Consider the following 17500-nt stretch of genomic DNA (forward strand, 5'->3'; position numbering starts at 1 on the left):
AATACACAGTCTTTTTACTCATGGACCATAAGACAATGTCCGGCCTCAGATTACTATAAACTATTTCCTGGGGCACAACTAGCTTTCCTCCCAAGTCGACCTGCATTTGCCAATCATCAGCCCCTACCAGGCAGCCACCTACCTGCTTTCTCCCTGACTTAGCAGCTCTATTTTTCTCCCCCTCTCGAACAAACTGCACATCTAACCTCTCCTTTCTAGAACTTCCAGTATTCACCTGCTTCCTTCTCTCCTCAATGCCTGCGGCTAAGCTTCTCAGCACCTGATTATGCCGCCATGTATACCGGCCTTGTGATAAGCTAATTCTACAACCTGACAAAATGTGCTTTAAACTTGCTGTACCTGAGCAGAGTGGGCACGATTGATCGCCCTGTACCCAGAGACTTAGGTTCTGCGGGGCTGGCAACACATCGTATGTCGCCCCTATCAGAAATTTAATACGGCCTTCCTCCATATTCCACAGGTCCCTCCAACTAAGTTTCCTCTTCTCAACACCTTCCCAATTCAACCATTGTCCCTGTTTGGCTTGACCAACTGCTTTTGCCCCCCTTAACAACTCCTCCTGCCTACGCACCTGTTCCACTACAAGCTTTCTTTTCTCCTTTAGACCTGCTTTATTCCACACTGGTTTGCCTGGGCCAAGCCCCAAGCCTCCCCGGCCAAATTGAACATTTCCTACTATTTCTGCATGCCTAAGAGCTGCCTCTGCCTCCTGCACTGCTGCCCTTGGGTTCCATTTCCTCCCCCCAGAAGGATTCGGAACCACATTGCTAACTAACATGTTGTTTTAGCTATTAAAGATGATGTTTTGTACTGTTAACCCAGATCTTACAGGACGATCAGACTCAAACTGGACACTCTGAGGTACAGAAACCTTTTTATAATCAGCTGTGGTTTCTGAGCTTCCTCGTCTTTTTGTGGGTCAACAGTCCTCTTTGTGCTCAGGAGACTCTGAGGTCAGTCAAAGGTTGGACAGTTGTCCATTGATTCACGTTTTCAGGTTTGAAATCCACCATTTTCTGCTAAATATACATTCTTATTAATGTTCTCAGTCGGTGGGCTAGTGTCACGCTGATTAAACACAGAGAGAAAACAATTAGTCAACTGGATGAGAGAAGAGCTGACTGTCCTCTTTCCGTCTTTGTTAGGGACATAGGGACAGTACGATGTGATTTGATATCATGTCTGTAGTTTAACAGGCTCCTCGTTTCTTTCTTCTTTTCCTTCTTAATGACATGAGCGTCACACAGGGTCACTCAGCTGAAATCCACACCAGAGGGAAACATCAGTGTCCATCTGTCCGTCCACACCAGAGGGAAACATCAGGGTCCATCTGTCCGTCCACACAGGCAGACAGACGACTGTTGACTCCGGTGTGAACTCCAGTCACGAGTGAAACTGTGTTTACTCAGACTTCAGCTTTTTCAGTTGAAATGGCTTGAAATCGTCCTGCACAGCTGACGTTAGTTATTCTGCTCGACTCCGTCCGTCTGCGGCACACGGTCACATTCAGACATTCAGTAAGCCGACCGTAGCTTCCATCAGCTGCCTGTGCAGGCCGGAGTCTGATTAAACCCGTGACTCTGCTCTGCTCCAGCTTCAGTTAAACCTTTATTCATAACACATCAAAACAGCAGGTTGATACATTCAATGCAACCGAGATGATTTAGATCAGCTGGCTCTAAAGTCTGCAGCTGTCAGATCCACATTAAATCATCATCTGATGTTCAGCTCATGTCCAACATCAGAAATGGTGCTGCCACACAAAAAACTTCTGTTAAATCTTGTTTTGTTACAAATGATCAGTGTTGAAGACGTTTTGTTCAGATTTACAGAGCAACAGATCCTGATGCTTTTAGGTGCTTTTAGTCTGTCTGTAGAATTAAACGCGCCTGCAGTTTGATGAAGGGTGCAGCAACAGTGGTGCATTCAGGAAGAGGTTTTTTTATGGAAACTACAGTTTCTGCACCCAATAAAAATCAACAACACGTCATTTACTGTCCACTTGATCAGTTTTATGGAAAGAAGTTCTTCTGTTTTCAGTGCAAGAGCCACTGGCATGTTAACTTCAGTTCAAGGTGCTAAAGGAAAGGCACAAAACTGAAAAAAAAAGAATAGTAGTGAAATATGAGATTCTGCCACATTTAAACTTTGAGGCATTTAGAAAATCAACCAATGTTAATATTAAACCAATGAAAAGGCCTCAGTTACACCTGATAGAGTGAAGCAGACACACGTTTTTTACCTCTCAGAACAAAGAATGGAGTGAAAGACGTGTTCTTATGTTCCTGTTTTATTTCTGCCAGGATTCTTTATTTCTGTCAAAGTGGAGACCAGCAGGTGAGTGTTTACTGACAGCAGCTCAGTATCAAACCACAGCTCATTAATATTCACTGAGTCTCACTCAGCTCCACCACAAAAATACGACTTCACTTCAAAACTAAACATCTATTATGTCTTTTACACACTCGGCTGTTCGCAGAGACTCAGGTCCAAACCACAAGTTCACCTGTGAACGCAGTCAGCTGTTCAGGTGTGATAATCGACATTTCATCAGTGCTTATCACGAACAAAGCAGCACCTGCAGGCCCACTAGGAGCTAATGTGCCTGCAGATATGATGCAGAGTGAACGCTCAGGTGTGAACGGAGCACCTGATGGAGGTGTTTCACGCTGTTTCAGCTTCCTGTGAGCTGCTGCTGCTGCGATGGCGCTCAGAAAACAACAGTGCTCTGTTATCGGCCCGATCCGACACGCAGCATCAGCTTTAAATGATCCGACTGGCTTTTCAGCTGACTACGTTGCCATGGGAACATCTTGCGTCCAAGTTTACTTCCTGCCAGCTGAAAATCTTGCAATGAAAGATAAGATTGTACCTGAATGCACCACAGTCCAGTGTGACAGTGTTACTTGTGGTTTTGACCTGTTCCCGGATCAGTTTGATGCCTCAGTGCGCTCAGCGTACAGTATATACAGTTTATATTAATATATGTGATCTGTTAGTTCTCCTCTGTGTCTTTACAAATATAAACGCTCTGAGTGCAGCAGTTTATGATACAGGCTGTAAAACACTGAAACATCTCACACACACACACACACACAGTGTGAGCTTCAGGGTCACATCAGTCACTTCTGGAATGAATGAATGAATGAATGAGTGACTTATATTTGAAATGTTTAACACAAAGTGAAGAACAGCTTTATTTCTGCAGCTCAGTGAGTCTTTATGAGCAGACTGATGTGACTCTGAGCTGCAGAAACAACGCAAAGACAAACACGACATGAAACTACCTGCAGCTCTCACTGTGGACCTGAACTTCAAAAAGCTGGAAAAAACATTTACTTTCCCTCCAACGGTTTGACAGGAAGTTAAAAGTTTGTGTGTTTTTTGAGTCTTTCTGAAGTTTGTGTTCTTCATCTTGAACTCGTGATGTTCTGCGGCCTCTTATTGGACTCGTGCTAACAGGTCAAACCTGAAGGTGCCTCAATGTCTCCACCTGAAGCATGCTGAGCCACAGTCATGGCTGCAAAAATACAATCAATAATGCTTTGAATGAAAAAGCTGCAACTACAACAACGTGTCTCCATTAACAGTCTGCTAAATGAGCTGTTAGCAGCTCCTGCTAGCAGCTCCTGTTAGCAGCTCCTGCTACATAAATGAACATAAATGTAGCTATCAGTAAACGATACTGTGATACTGAAGAAAACTTCAAAACATAAAGATTCATATAGTTTATTTCGACGGACATCAGAGATGTCGGATTCAGTTGATCTGAAAATGTGTTTCATGTCCGAGTCCAGATTTGACTGAATCATGACTGAGATGCAAACGGCTGCGATCGACTGCTAAAGCTTCTAAAGTAGCTTCATTAATGTTTGAAGACCTCTGATATACTGCAGCAAGTCTGCAGCCCTGCTAGCGCCCTCTAGAGGCCACGGTGTTCATCGCATCCCAGAGCATCTTCAGTGTAGTTTCCCAGCAGTCGGACCAGCAGCTCTTAAGATAACTTAACACGGAGAACACGAGACAGGGATCAGTTCATCCTGTTGGTGGAATCACTGAGACGAGAAGATCGGCTTCTCTGACTTTATCGCGGGTGAGTTAAGCTGTAAGGCACATTTACTAACAGACCAACACGTCCTCATACCTAAACGACTGAACGTTTCCATAAGCAACGACTCCCACAACGAGCTTCGGACCTTCGTCGTACGGGACCATGCCAGACCCTCCGTGTCACGTCATTAACATTGTGAAAAGGGCAGTTTGTTCAGGTTTAGGCAACAAAACTACTTAATTAGGTTTAGGAAAAGCTCATAGTTTGAAAAAAGTTAAAATAAGTCAACGCTGACTTATGAACAGCGGTCCGTGTTGGTTTGATCCATCCATCCATCCCACCCTCCTCCATATGTGGACTTCCTGTCTCTTTGTACTACGTCACCTGACCTCCTCCTTCGCTCCGCTCATAATTACTATGACCACTAGAGGTCGCACCTCACAATGATGCAAATATGGGTCATAATCAGCTGCCTGCACAGATGACCTGGTGAGGACAGCTGAACAGAGTCCATGTCCCTGCTGTAGTTTAGAGACCACAGACATCACTGACACTCAGCCTGCGGTGTCAGTAACATTAACTCCACGGCAACGAGTCGTGGTTTAGTTTTCATGAGATTAAATCAGCTTGTAACTGTATGAAGTCTCAGCTGGAGACACAATCTTCAGAAAAGACTCATTCAGTCATGGTGACGGTTGACATGCTAACACGCTAGCACGCTGACTGAGGTCAGGTCTATCCATTTATTCAGACGCATGATGAAGATGAAGTGAGCGACGCGATGTAGGAAACACGTGAGGTGGAACAAAGAGGAGAGAGATGATCACTGACGACTTCACAGCGGAACCCAAACACAGAAGGAAGAAACGGGATTGTGTCCTTGGCTTTGATTCGTAAAACACAACTTTCAGTCTTCATCGTTCATCCAGAGGCTCGTATGCAGCACACCAGCACGCCCGCCATGTCCAGACCCCTGATCTGCAGCGGCCACAGTCTCTTCACGGCTTCGCTGGAACTGGATATTGATTGGACTCTGGATGATGGTGAAGATGATCTAAACTGCAGCAAAGTAATCTGGTTTCAGATGCTTTAATTCAGAACCTCAGCTTGTATCTGGGCTGTGAACATTTCTCTAAAACGGCTCAGAAAGAAGATCTTCGGTCGGGTCAACAGCTAAACTTCAACACAAACACTCAGCAGTGCTACGTTTTTGAGGACGGCTAACAGGCTAGCAGCTAGCAGACTGTCAGGTAGCTACACCCCATCTCGAGGTCTGGAGAAAGCCTTCACATTTCAGATGGAAAAAGTGTTTCTGGTTGCTTTTTGGATGAGAAAACGTTCTCTGCGGTCGAAGTTTAAAAGAAAATGACAGCAAACTTTAGTTTCACTGATTTCAGTCTAACTTTTGTGCTTCAGTTTCTCCAGACCTCCATGCGCCTGATGAGACTGAGCTAGCATGCTAACAGTCTAGTAGCCTAGCGGGCTAAAAACTGAACGGGGCAAGAGATTAACAGGCTGTTGGCTAAGTGGCTGGGGGCTAGCAGATAGCAAAGCCCACAGGCTAATGAGCTAGCTGGCTAGCTACCTAGTGGACAGCAGGCCGAAAGGCCAACAGGATAAAAATGTCGTAAGCTAACAGGCTAGCTGTCTGTAGCTGCCACTGCCATCAGGACATGATGCCGAAGACGGGGTTGTGTCGACAGATACTGGGGCCGATCTCATCGTAGTCCTTCTTCGAGTGACACACCTGGAGAAACTCGGGCTGAAACACAAACACGTGTCAACAAGCAAACAAGCAAAAAATAATAATAATTTGTGAGGACGGCACTGAGTTTTAGACCTGGAGGACATTTTTTAAAATGAGGACATTTTGAAGTTTGGATTCTCAGGCTTGGTTTCGTGGTTCAGGTCAGAACCAGGTTTAGGTTTAGGTAGGGAGAGGGGAATGCTGTACTGTTTGTCACTGAGGGTCCTGTCCTCACGTACAGAAGTACAAATGTGTGTGTGGTTACCGTGGACGCCAACATGGAGCCTCCAAACCAGACGGCGTAGCGCTGCATGTGATGAGTGACGACCTGAACCTCCATCGGCTTCGGCTGCAAAGACAGAAAATCAGTCAAATATCTCTGTCTGTCTGTGTCCGTCTGGAACCTGTCTGTCTCTCTCTCTCTGTCTGTCTCCCTCTCTCTCTGTCTGTCTGTCTGTAACCTGTCTGTCTGTCCCTCTCTCTCTGTCTGTCTCTCTCTCTCTCTATGTCTGTCTCTCTGTCTGTCTGTCCCTCTGTCTGTCTCTCTCTCTGTCTCTCTGTCTGTCCGTCTGTCTGTATGTCTCTCTCTGTCTGTCTGTCTGTGTCTCTGTCTCTCTCTCTCTGTCTGTCTCTCTGTCCGCCTGTCTCTCTCTGCCAGTCTTGCTGTCTGTCCCTTTGTCTGTCTGTGTCTCTGTCTGTCTCTCTGTGTCTGTCTCTCTCTCTCTGTCTGTCTCTCTTTCTCTCTATGTCTGTCTCCATGTCTGTCTGTCCCTCTGTCTGTCTCTCTCTGCTGGACTCTCTATCCATCCGTCTGTCTATGTCTATCTGTAACCTGTCTGTCTGTCCCTCTTTCTATCTGCCCGTTTCTCTCTGCTGGTCTCTGTCTGTCTGTCCGTGTCTGTCTGTCTCTCTCTGTCTGTCCCTCTGTCTGTCTGTCTGTGTCTCTGTCTGTCTCTCTGTCTGTCTGTCTCTCTGACCTTTATCCGTCCTCCACTGAGTTCTTCACTCAGTTTCAGTCGAGCGTCCACGACTCTCTTCAGGTCTCTCTGCAGTCTTCGGCCAAAGTCTCTGAACATCGTGGATCCTCCAGAGAGCACAATGTTCTGACACACACACACACACACACACACACACACACACACACACACAAATAAATCTGAAATCGGTGTTGTTGGTTTTTCATGAATCACGCTCAGGTGTAGTCAGGTGAGTTACCTTGTAGAGAGGCCTCCTCACATCGATTGGACAGCTCTGAATGACCTCGTCAACGACGTCAGAGATTGGCTGCATGAAGTCTGGGTTAGCGAACTGAAACACACACATTTACATTCACACAGACTTGGTATTTTCATTGATTTTATATGATTTGCAGTAGATATTTTACACTAAATTCCAGCTGTAACGTTAACTTTAGTCTGAACTTCATCCTCAGCTAACTCCAGTTTTTATCTTCACCTTTAACTTTGTGTCAGTTTACATGAACATTAGCTTCACCTTCAACATCTTTGACCTGAAACCTTCACCTGTTTACGTGAGATGGACCTTTAACGTTTCATTACTTTGCTTTTTACTCGACTTGAAGTTCACACTAACATCGTGAAAGAGCTAAACACTCAAATAATAAGGACTTAAAAAGAGAAAAACAACGATAAAAAGACACTAAAATATCACGTTTAAAGCAGAACAGGCTGTAAACAGCTGACATATGAGTTCATGAAGTAGTCGATGCTTTAACCAGCTGCAACGTGATGGTATCATTGACGATTCGATCATGAGTCGTGGGCTTCCTCCTTCATATTTGCCGGCAGCAGAAGAAGCTGAAAACAACACGACGATTCATTTGAATCGTGTTTGTGTTAAACACTTTTTGCTGCTCCGCAGCTCGACTTCACCGGAAAACAGACGGGAAGCACGCCGCAAAACCCAAACTGGCAGCTAGGAGGAGCCAAAAAGCTGCGTGACGTTACCTCGGGGTGGAAGAAAATCTCCGGGCCCAGGAACCGCTCGTAGCCCACGTCGATGTGGAAGGCGTTCTTACTGACGGCGTTGACTCCGCGGTACTGCTTGATCCATTTCCCCGGGTCCGAGTCGTACTTAGTGAACTCCTTCACAATGTCTGGACAGATGTAACAGTAGCGCTCCTACACGCAGAAGTACACACAAAAATACACAAAGAGGTACACAAAGAGGTACACAAAGAGGTACACACAAAAATACACAAAGAGGTACACACAGAAGTACACACACAGAAGTACACACAAAAATACACAAAGAGGTACACAAAGAGGTACACACAAAAATACACAAAGAGGTACACACAGAAGTACACACACAGAAGTACACACAAAAATACACAAAGAGGTACACACAGAAGTAAACACACAGAAGTACACACAGCAGTACACACAGAAGTACACACAGACGTACACACAAAGAGGTACACACAGAAGTACACACAAAGAGGTACACACAAAGAGGTACACACAGAAGTACACACAAAGAGGTACAAACAGAAGTACACACAAAGAAGTACACAAAAAGGTACACACAGAGGTACACAGAAAAATACACAAAGAGGTACACAAAGAGGTACACGCAGCACTACACACAGAAGTACACACAAAGAGGTACACACAGAAGTACACACAAAAACACACACAGAAGTACACGCAAAGAGGTACACACAGAAGTACACACAAAAATACACAGAGAGGTACACAGACGAGAAGAGAAGTGGGGTAGAGAAGGAGGTGGAAGAATAGAGGAGGAGCAGCAGAGGACAAGAAGAAGAAGGGAGGAGAAGAAGGGAGGGAGTAGCATGAGTACAGACTTAACAGAGGAGGAGGAGAAGGGGAAGAGTTAATGAAGAAGAAGAGTGGATGAATAGAGGAGAGGAACAGATGAGCAGGAGCAGATGAGGAGTAGATGAGGAGGAGCAGATGAGGAGCAGATGAGGAGTAGATGAAGAGGAGCAGATGAGGAGTAGATGAAGAGGAGCAGATGAGGAGCAGATGAGGAGGAGCAGATGAGGAGTAGATGAAGAGGAGCAGATGAGGAGTAGATGAAGAGGAGCAGATGTGGGGCAGATGAGGAGGACTTTGGTACCTTGACAGCCTTGGCGGTCTCCAGCGACTGCTCTGGAGGAATCCCCACTTCTCTGTCTCTGAGCAGCTGTTGGATGAAGAAGGTGATGTCCCGCCCCGCAATGGGGATGTGCTTTATACAACTGCCAATCACGTAGCCCTCAGCCTGGGACAGACAGCCACACCGACCTATCAGTGGGCACCGAGGCTCCAAACAGCAGCCAGCATGTTTATAGTAACGTGTGTGTGCTTGTGTGTGTGTGCGCGTGTGTGTGTGCGTGTGTGTGTGTGTGTGTGTGTCTCACCACAGGGATGGCGTGTGTGACTCCATCTCCGCTGTCGATGACGATGCCTGTCAGAGTTCTTTGTCCAACCTGGCGAGATGTCCAGGACGCTGCCAACGCCAACACGGCCTGATGGGGGGAGACGCTGTATTACATAGCACCACCTGTCTGCCTATGTGTCTCACCTGTCTGTCTGTCTGTCTGTCTTTGTCTGTGTGTCTCACCTGTCTGTCTGTCAGTCTGTGTGTCTCACCTGTCTGTGTGTCTGTCAGTCTGTGTGTCTCACCTGTCTGTGTGTCTGTCTTTGTCTGTGTGTCTCACCTGCACTGCGATGTAGAGTCCAGGTATGTTGAAGGTCTCGAACATGATCTCTGCCAGGTACTCTCTGTTCTCTGGAGTGTTGAGAGGAGGCTCTGTCTGCATGCACACACACACACACACACATGAGAACACAGGACAGAGAAGTCTGCTCTCTGATTGGCTGCTGGTGGAGGTAGAGGAGACGTGGTGGACCCACCATGAGGAAGCTGTGGTCTTCAGGCTCAGCTCGAAGGTATTTGAAGATGATCTGCTCCATGAACTTCTCCATCAGGTCCCAGTCCTCCACCATCCCGTGACGGATGGGCCACTGAACACAGAAGACCAGACTGACACAGCGAATACATACAACTCACACACACCGACGACCTCGGCGAACCAGCAGACCATGTGACTCCATCTGCACCACCTGTCCTCCGCCACCTGTGCTCCACACACTCCCTCTGCACAACAACTGCTGCTCTCATTCACCTGGATGATTCTCAGCTAACAGGTGCGACGTACACCTGTAATCACTGCAGGTCACAGAGCTAATGGAGGCTAACGACGAGGAGTCTGAACTATAAAACACATTTCATTTGAACATTGATGGAAGCAGCACAACGTAGCTAACTCCTCCTCCCTTCCTCCTCTCCTCCTCCTCCCTTCCTCCTCTCCTCCTGCTCCTCTTCACATTCTCCTCCTCTCCTCTCCTCCTCCCTCTCCTCCTTCTCTCCTCCTACCTTGGTTGCATAGTTGGGTTTGTCTATGGCTTCGTCTCCGATGTAGAAGTCCAGATCATCCACTCCTCGTACGAGCCTCCTCTGAGCCTGTTCTCCCACGCTGGCCGACTCCTTGATCGCAATACCTGATTCACAGGTGTGGGCGCACACGCACACACACACACACACACACACACACACAGAAACAGATAACTTTTTTCTCTTCCATGGACGAGTCTTAGACATCCCCCGCCCCCCCTCTAGGAGTGGTAGATGGTTTAGTCCGCTCCAACATGCTGTGTAAAAATCTGAGTGCGACTTTCAGCCAATCGTGTCGGTGAATGATCGCTGATCGAACAGTGCAGAGAAAGAGTGTGTGCAGGTGTTCACAGAGGACAGGTGCCTCATGCTTACAGGACGGCATGATGAACTGCGGCTCTGTGTTTCCAGCATAGCCGATCTTTGTGTACCTGCAGTCAGAGACATAAAGACAGTGAAGAGGAGGTCCGGATCCAGGTCCAGCACCACAAAGGTTACAGTAGCTCCGGCTGAATCTGACAGATAACATTACAGCTCAATACAGACAGCTGCGTCTCAGTCAGACCACCACCAGTCCAGCAAGGGTCCACCTGCAGAGCGCTCTGACCAACACAAACCTGAATCTGCTTCCACTTCAGCAGGAACCACAGTTCTGCTAATAAAATACATTTCAGGTGGAGCTCCTGGTGGACGCTTCGAGGAGAAACCTTCACACTCACAGCTTCATCTCACCTGTGCCACACACCAGCTTACCTGAGGAAACCAAGAGGGCAGCAAACACGGCGCCCGCTCAGTCGACCAGAACACAACTGCTGATAACTGAGGCCTGAACACTCAGAGTCTTTAACGTCTCTGTTTCTGCAGGGCGCAGCTCCTGTTCTAATTCCTCCAGCTGTCCTACATTCAGACCAGAATAGACCGCGCACTGATCACAGATCAGCTCCTGATGCTGTCCATCAAACATACTGATGACAACAGGACAGCTGATGACTCAAACGGCTCATGAGTCTAATATCACACACACATTTAAATTCATCTCTCTGTGCCTGAATTAAGTCTTCACTTCAGGCCAGGAGAGGCCAGGAGAGGAGAGGAGGAGAGGAGAGGGGAGGAGGAGGGGAGAGGAGAGGAGAGGAGAGGAGAGGAGAGGAGAGGAGAGAGAAGGGGAGGAGAGGAGAGAGGAGGAGAGGAGAGAGAAGGGGAGGAGAGGAGAGGAGAGGAGAGGAGAGGAGAGAGAAGGGGAGGAGAGGAGAGGAGAGGAGAGAGGAGGAGAGGAGAGGAGAGGAGAGAGGAGGAGAGGAGAGGAGAGGAGAGGAGGAGAGGAGAGGAGAGGAGAGGAGAGGGGAGGAGGAGGGGAGAGGAGAGGAGAGGAGAGGAGAGGAGAGAGGAGAGGAGAGGAGGGAGGAGGATGAGCATGATTTGAATGAAGTTTGAGTAAATGTGGAAACATTCATTCTTTTATAAATATTGAAATGAAACTGATGATTCTGTGTTTTGAACAGATGATGATTTATTGATGAATCTGATCATCATGTTTCTGCCTCACCGATCAATCAGTGATGATCAGAGCACAAACAGACTGACGAGCTTTATTGATTCTGCAGTTATTCATGAATCATGTTTGTCAGCACCTGAAGACAGAACTACTGTGTACTGCTACAGTACTATTACTGCTACAGTACTCCTGTTACTGCTACAGTACTGCTATTACTGTTGTTGATATTTCATTTTTACTGAATGGTTTTCTGACATCTACGTTTTTATTCTGTGTGAACTGTTCCTTTAACAACAAAAGCAACACACACGCACGCACGCACGCACACACACACACACACACACACACACACAGCTCTACATACATGATGATGTTCACCAACACTCAAACATCTCACTACATATGACGCTACAGTGTGCGCATCCATGCGTATGTGCGTGTGTGCGCGCGCTCACCCGGTCCCGCAGTCTATCACGCACGGGGGGAGCTGCAGGGACATGTTGTGGTCCTGCTGGGTCCGGCTCGGTCCGGCCCGCAGAGCGGACGGTGGTCGGCGGACGGTTGTTGGATCGGTGCAGAGCGGAGAGCGCGAGGCGGAGTTTGGTGCGTGTGATGAAGGGAGAGCGTGTCGGTGGTGGACCGTCCTCTCTCTCTGTCAGTAGTTCCGGGTCGAAGGGAAAGATGGAGAAAATAGAAACACATCTGACACGGCCCCGGTAACCGGAGGTGTGTGTGTGTGTGTGTGTGTGTGTCTTTTTATGCTGCGTTCACGTGATGTCAGCTGCACCGTAAATACCTCCGCCAGTGAAAACACACCGCTCACCGCCGCCTGGTGGCGAGTGCTGCAACAACAGCAGATTCATGTGCTGTGTTTGCAGTTGATCAGCTGTCATGTTCCGTCATCCTGTGTCTCACTGGTCACTCTGTGTTGGAAAAGACAGCAGCAGCACACAGGGATGTAAGACTGAACCCTGAACGCATTGTCCCTCTGCTGCATGCAGGCAGTGTTTCACACCTGAGGATCAGCTGACAGATATTCATTCATATGTCAGCCACTGCAGCAGGTGTTCATCATGGAGTCAGCTCATTACAGCTGGAGGCCAATGAACACACAGCTCCAGATGTCACAGCTGCTCACACACCAATCAGAACTTCAGGATCCATCCATGACATGACCACAGGCCAGGGGTCCGTTGCACAAAAGTAGGATTCAGACATCCAGGATAAGTTACTGAGCCTGGCTCAACCAATCCAAAACATGAGAGTTCAGGCTTAATTGGTTGCACAAACGCCAGGCCAGGATAAGTAGACACGGATTCATCAAGCCAGGGGCCTGTTGCACAAAACCAGGATAAGGGATTAATCCAGGATATGTTGGTTATCCTGGATCAACTTATCCTTGATCTGGTTGCACAGCGGGATCGGGGGGAGTGGGATATGTTTTATATGTTTTATTGCATGCTCTGTCTGGACCGACCCTCAGATGGTGCAGACATTGGAAGTGTGCCTTCAGGAGGCCAAAGGTCATCTGGATCCGAGCCCTAGTCCTGGCACGGGCATGGTTATATGCCTGCTGTGCTCCCTGAGGGTCTGCGTAAGGTGTGAGGCAAAAAGGCTCACAGGCATACCCTCTGTCCCCCAGCAGCGTGCGCCATCAGGCAAAGTGGCCTGGCTTTGCTGATCAGGTAGTCAGCATTGCAGACCATCTGAAATGATAAGATGTAGACGATTAAACCGATCAATGCACATCACAAGCAATGTTCATTAATGTCATAAAGTCATGTTCACCTGAACATTAATGCTGTGAAAGGATTTCCCGTTCACAAAATCTCCCTCATGGGCACCTGAGGGGTTAGGTCAGCTAGTGGTGACCCACCCCCCGTGCCTTGCTTGTGTTTTTTTTTTTTATTGCTATAAGTACAGACAATATGTGAGCAGGCCCCCCCTGGGTCCAGAGTATGTACATGCATAATATTTGTCAGGGCACTTACCGTTCTGCAGGATGTTCTTGTACTTCATCTTGAGTTGCTGCCAAGTTGGTTTGGGCCCAGTCATGTTTAATCTGAAAATAATAAATTAAATAAAAAATGAACAAAGGACACACACACACATAATGAATGAAACAACAGAGGAGCATGAGGAGCAAACACGGAGCTGCATTTACATGATTTCACTCACATCTGCAGTCAGTTTCACTGGTAGTTCCAGCTGTTTCAGAATCAGAACACAACTACGTCTTTGGGGATGTTAACCCAGAAGAACCCACGGTGACACAGCTGTCACACGTCTGAATTTTCCTGAAACATGAAACGATCTGAGTTCTCAACACCCAATGTGACACATCATTTGAGATGTTGGACAGAAGGGGGTGGTCAGAAATGTGTATATGTGGTCTATTTAGTCTGTCTTATGTCCCCCATTATTTTCCTAAAAGCAGAAATGGGTCCGGGTTCTTGTGGGTTAATAAACTATTTGGATTGTAATTGTGATGGTTTCAGTGGAGTCGTGAGTGTGTTTGTGCAATACTTACACATTCAGGCGATCTGCAATGATTAGCCACGCTTTCTCTCGTTTTATGGCAGTGAGGGTGTTTCCTTTTTTTTAATTTGGTCTTTGACCTCTTCATATGCGTCCATAATTATCTCCTGCTCCAACGGGGAGAAGTTTGCTGCACGAGATGCCACGGTGAATCAGTGAATCTGGGATTGATTGTGGGCCCTATTTGAGGAGCTGTGTGCTGCAACTTATCCAGGATTGGTTTCACCTGGCTTGATGAATCCGTGTCTACTTATCCTGGCCTGGCGTTTGTGCAACCAACTGTTGCTGTTGTTGCTGCTGTTGTTGTTGCTGTTGTTGATGCTGTTGTTGATGTTGCTGCTGTTGTTGCTGTTGATGATGTTGCTGCTGTTGTTGTTGTTGGTGTTGTTGCTGTTGTTGTGACTGACCAGTGAATCCAGCAGGTGGCAGCAAACACACAGCTGCTGAATTCATTCAGACAAGCTTTATTTACAAACAACAGTCAGTTCATGTCAATACAAACAAAGAGAGGAAATAATACTGGATACTACTGCAATTTATAAAAATATTTCTGCTACAAGTACTACTCAAAGCATTTCTACTTGTACTGATAATAATACCACAAGTGCTATTTCTGATAATAACAACAATGCTTACTGACTTATTTACAACTGCACAACTACCACTACTCTTCTACTGACAATAATATGTCTGATACAAGCAATGCAAATTCTCATTTATCACTACTAGTATACATCTGAATCCTATTAATGCTAGCACTACTACTTGAAGTACTACAACTGTTACAACTGTTACTAACATAATTATAGACTACGTCTACCTCAGCTACCAATGGTACTACCAAACACAGCTACTACTAATAATCATAATTACACTTCTGCCAGACGAGCTATTACCATTACTACTACAATACTTCTACTTCTAGTGCAAGCCTACTATCAATACGATGCAAGGCTACTACTAGCACAGCAACAACAACAACGATTACGATTTTTCTAGGTATTATTACTACTAATACCACAACTTCTATTACTACCACTATTACTACTACAACAATAACAATAAGAATAATGATGATGATGATAATAATAACTCCAGTGTACTACTTGTAGTACTACTAATAATAAACACAAATCAAGACAACGACAGTTTCATAGTTCTAACGTGCACGTTCCTGTGCGCGCGCACTCAGCAGTGAAAGAATGAATGAGCCTGACGCAGGAGGAAGTGACCGCGCACCTCTCAGTGTTCCGAACAGATCCGAACGGAGCCGGAACATTTCCAGATCAGAGAAAAAAGAAACCTTCATCATCATTATTATCGTCGTCGTCAGCATCTGAACGTTTAAATTAGTTATTTTGTGACTGGAGTCTGGTGGTGAGAGGCCCGCTGAGGGGGAATCCCGACGGCCTACCGAGGGGGCGTGACCACCGGCTGTGTTCGTGTGTGTGTGTGTGTGTGTATGTGTGTGTGCAGCACGTGCGCCCTCAGTTAGGACTACACACTCGGAGTTGATCCTGCTTTTCTGCGCGTCCGATCAGCTTCAGATTGATCTGTGCTCCTCTGGATGATCGATCTGCGCTGATCAGCAGCGGATTTATTTCCTGCCCGCAGTCCTCCGTCTGCTCTGCATCCTGTTTCTTCAGAGCTGAAACGCGTCGTTAGGATGAGCCGCGCAGCTTCACTCGAGCTTCAGTCGAACGGTAATCGATACAGTCGATGTGGGGATTTATCGACAATTGCCTTTGATTGATTAGCTGAAGCTTCACCGTGACATCCAGACCCACTCAAGTGTCATAAAAATAATGTTTTTTCCAGCGTTTTCAGAGTTGAATTATGAGTTACTTAATTATAAAATCCTTCACAATCCATCAGATCGGTGGGATTCAGCTTGGACTTCATCCTGATATCACCTGTAACGCCTTTCTTTCTGACGTCATCAGGTGCTGGCTGTGCTCCTATTGGACCGTCTTTGAGATTCAGTAATGAGTGAGGTTCCCTTGCTCTGACGTTTTCAGGTGCGGCAGTGACGGCCGGCGGCCTGTAGGGGGCGATGGCCGCTGGCTACAGCAGCCGGGACATCGTGGACGACTTCCTGCGCTACAAGCTGCTCAAAAGCGGCGTGAACTGGCGCCGCGCAGGCGGTCAGCGCAGACACGACGCAGCTGCGTCAGCGTCGTCATGGAGATCTGCGCGAACGATGACGTCACACCGAGGAGTCCCTCCCAAAGACTCTGAGCAAGGTGAGGAAATTGACCATGTTGTTATGGCAACGGCTGATGCTTAAGGCCTACCTGTCGACTTCTAGTACTACCAGCACTACTACTACTACTACTACTACCACTACTACAAGTACTACTGTTACTATTACTACAGGTACTTCTACTAGTAAGGCACTACAATAAAGCTATTACTCCAAGTTCCACTACTACTGATTCTACTACTACCACTTCAAGTACTACTGCTATTAATGCTTTACAACTACTACGAATATAAGAATAATTACTACTAGTATTAAAGCTACTAGCTACTTCTAATACTACAACTGATGTCACATGACGTCACAGCTGTCTTCTCCTGGTTTAATGATGTCAGCTGTATTCTCCTTGTCCATTGGTTGTCCCTGTAGACCTCAGCTTGGCCCCGCCTCGGCTGCAGGTAGTCCTGCGCTGTGCCGGTGACGAGCTGGAGCAGCGTTACCGTGGCGACCTGTCTGCGCATGTGTCGGTGCTGTTGCTGTGCGATGGCGGCGGGGCGGCGCGACGGCGAGGCCTGACAGCCGTCAGGGAGGAGCTGTTCAGGGACGGAGTTAACTGGGGACGTATCGTGGCCATGATGGAACTGGGCGGAGCTCTGTGCGCGCAGGTGGTCAAGACCGACGGGGCGTGGCAGGTGGATGACATCGCTGGGTGGATGGAGGAGAGTCTGGACTCGCCGCCACTCCGGGGATGGATAGAAGACAACGGAGGATGGGTAGGAGGATGATTCCTTTCTTCCTCAGTCCTTCTTTCCTCATCTTCAGCCTGTCTCACTCTCAAACCAGACTGTCAAATTAACTCATCCTCCTTTCCTTCCTTCCTTGTTTCCTTCCTTGTTTCCTTGCTCATTTATTGTCCTCTCTTGCATGTTCTTATTTTTAGATTTTTAGAATTGAGTGTCTTTGCCTCTTTCTCACAAACCGGACTGCATTGACAGAGGGTTTGTGAAATTACCTGGGACAGGT

At 47.1% G+C, this 17500-nt stretch overlaps 2 protein-coding genes across 2 annotated transcripts in view; one reads left to right on the top strand and one right to left on the bottom strand.

The window, feature by feature from the left end:
- Nucleotides 1–2366: 2366 nt before the first annotated feature.
- Nucleotides 2367–12331, bottom strand: actr3b (actin related protein 3B). Its single transcript, XM_041961308.1, has 12 exons — nt 12195–12331; nt 10620–10675; nt 10227–10351; nt 9704–9814; nt 9508–9603; nt 9208–9315; nt 8925–9068; nt 7787–7960; nt 7035–7127; nt 6797–6922; nt 6085–6168; nt 2367–5834 (listed from the first exon to the last, which is right to left on the bottom strand). Exons 1-12 carry the CDS (start codon nt 12236–12238, stop codon nt 5739–5741), a joined length of 1257 nt encoding a protein of 418 aa, XP_041817242.1. The 5' UTR covers nt 12239–12331; the 3' UTR covers nt 2367–5738.
- Nucleotides 12332–15484: 3153 nt separating this feature from the next.
- The window catches only part of LOC121624108 (apoptosis regulator Bcl-2-like), a 6877-nt gene continuing 4861 nt past the window's right edge, over nt 15485–17500 (top strand). The window contains exons 1-3 of the mRNA XM_041961723.1: nt 15485–15980; nt 16296–16520; nt 16907–17250. Coding sequence (XP_041817657.1) covers nt 16331–16520; nt 16907–17250 — 534 coding nt within the window. The 5' untranslated portion in view covers nt 15485–15980; nt 16296–16330. The remainder of the gene's footprint in view (nt 15981–16295; nt 16521–16906; nt 17251–17500) is intronic.

The sequence above is a fragment of the Chelmon rostratus genome, chromosome 20 (genome assembly GCF_017976325.1).
Source record: "Chelmon rostratus isolate fCheRos1 chromosome 20, fCheRos1.pri, whole genome shotgun sequence".
NCBI lineage: Eukaryota > Metazoa > Chordata > Actinopteri > Chaetodontiformes > Chaetodontidae > Chelmon > Chelmon rostratus.

Bases quoted from the DNA above. Each gene is read 5' to 3' on its own strand.
- actr3b (XM_041961308.1), bottom strand. From the start codon at position 12,238: ATGTCCCTGCAGCTCCCCCCGTGCGTGATAGACTGCGGGACCGG. The intron at 9,604-9,703 runs GTGGGTCCACCA...GTGTGCATGCAG, and splicing joins AAGACCACAGCTTCCTCATG to ACAGAGCCTCCTCTCAACAC. The intron at 9,069-9,207 runs GTGAGACACACA...TGTCTGTCCCAG, and splicing joins TCACACACGCCATCCCTGTG to GCTGAGGGCTACGTGATTGG.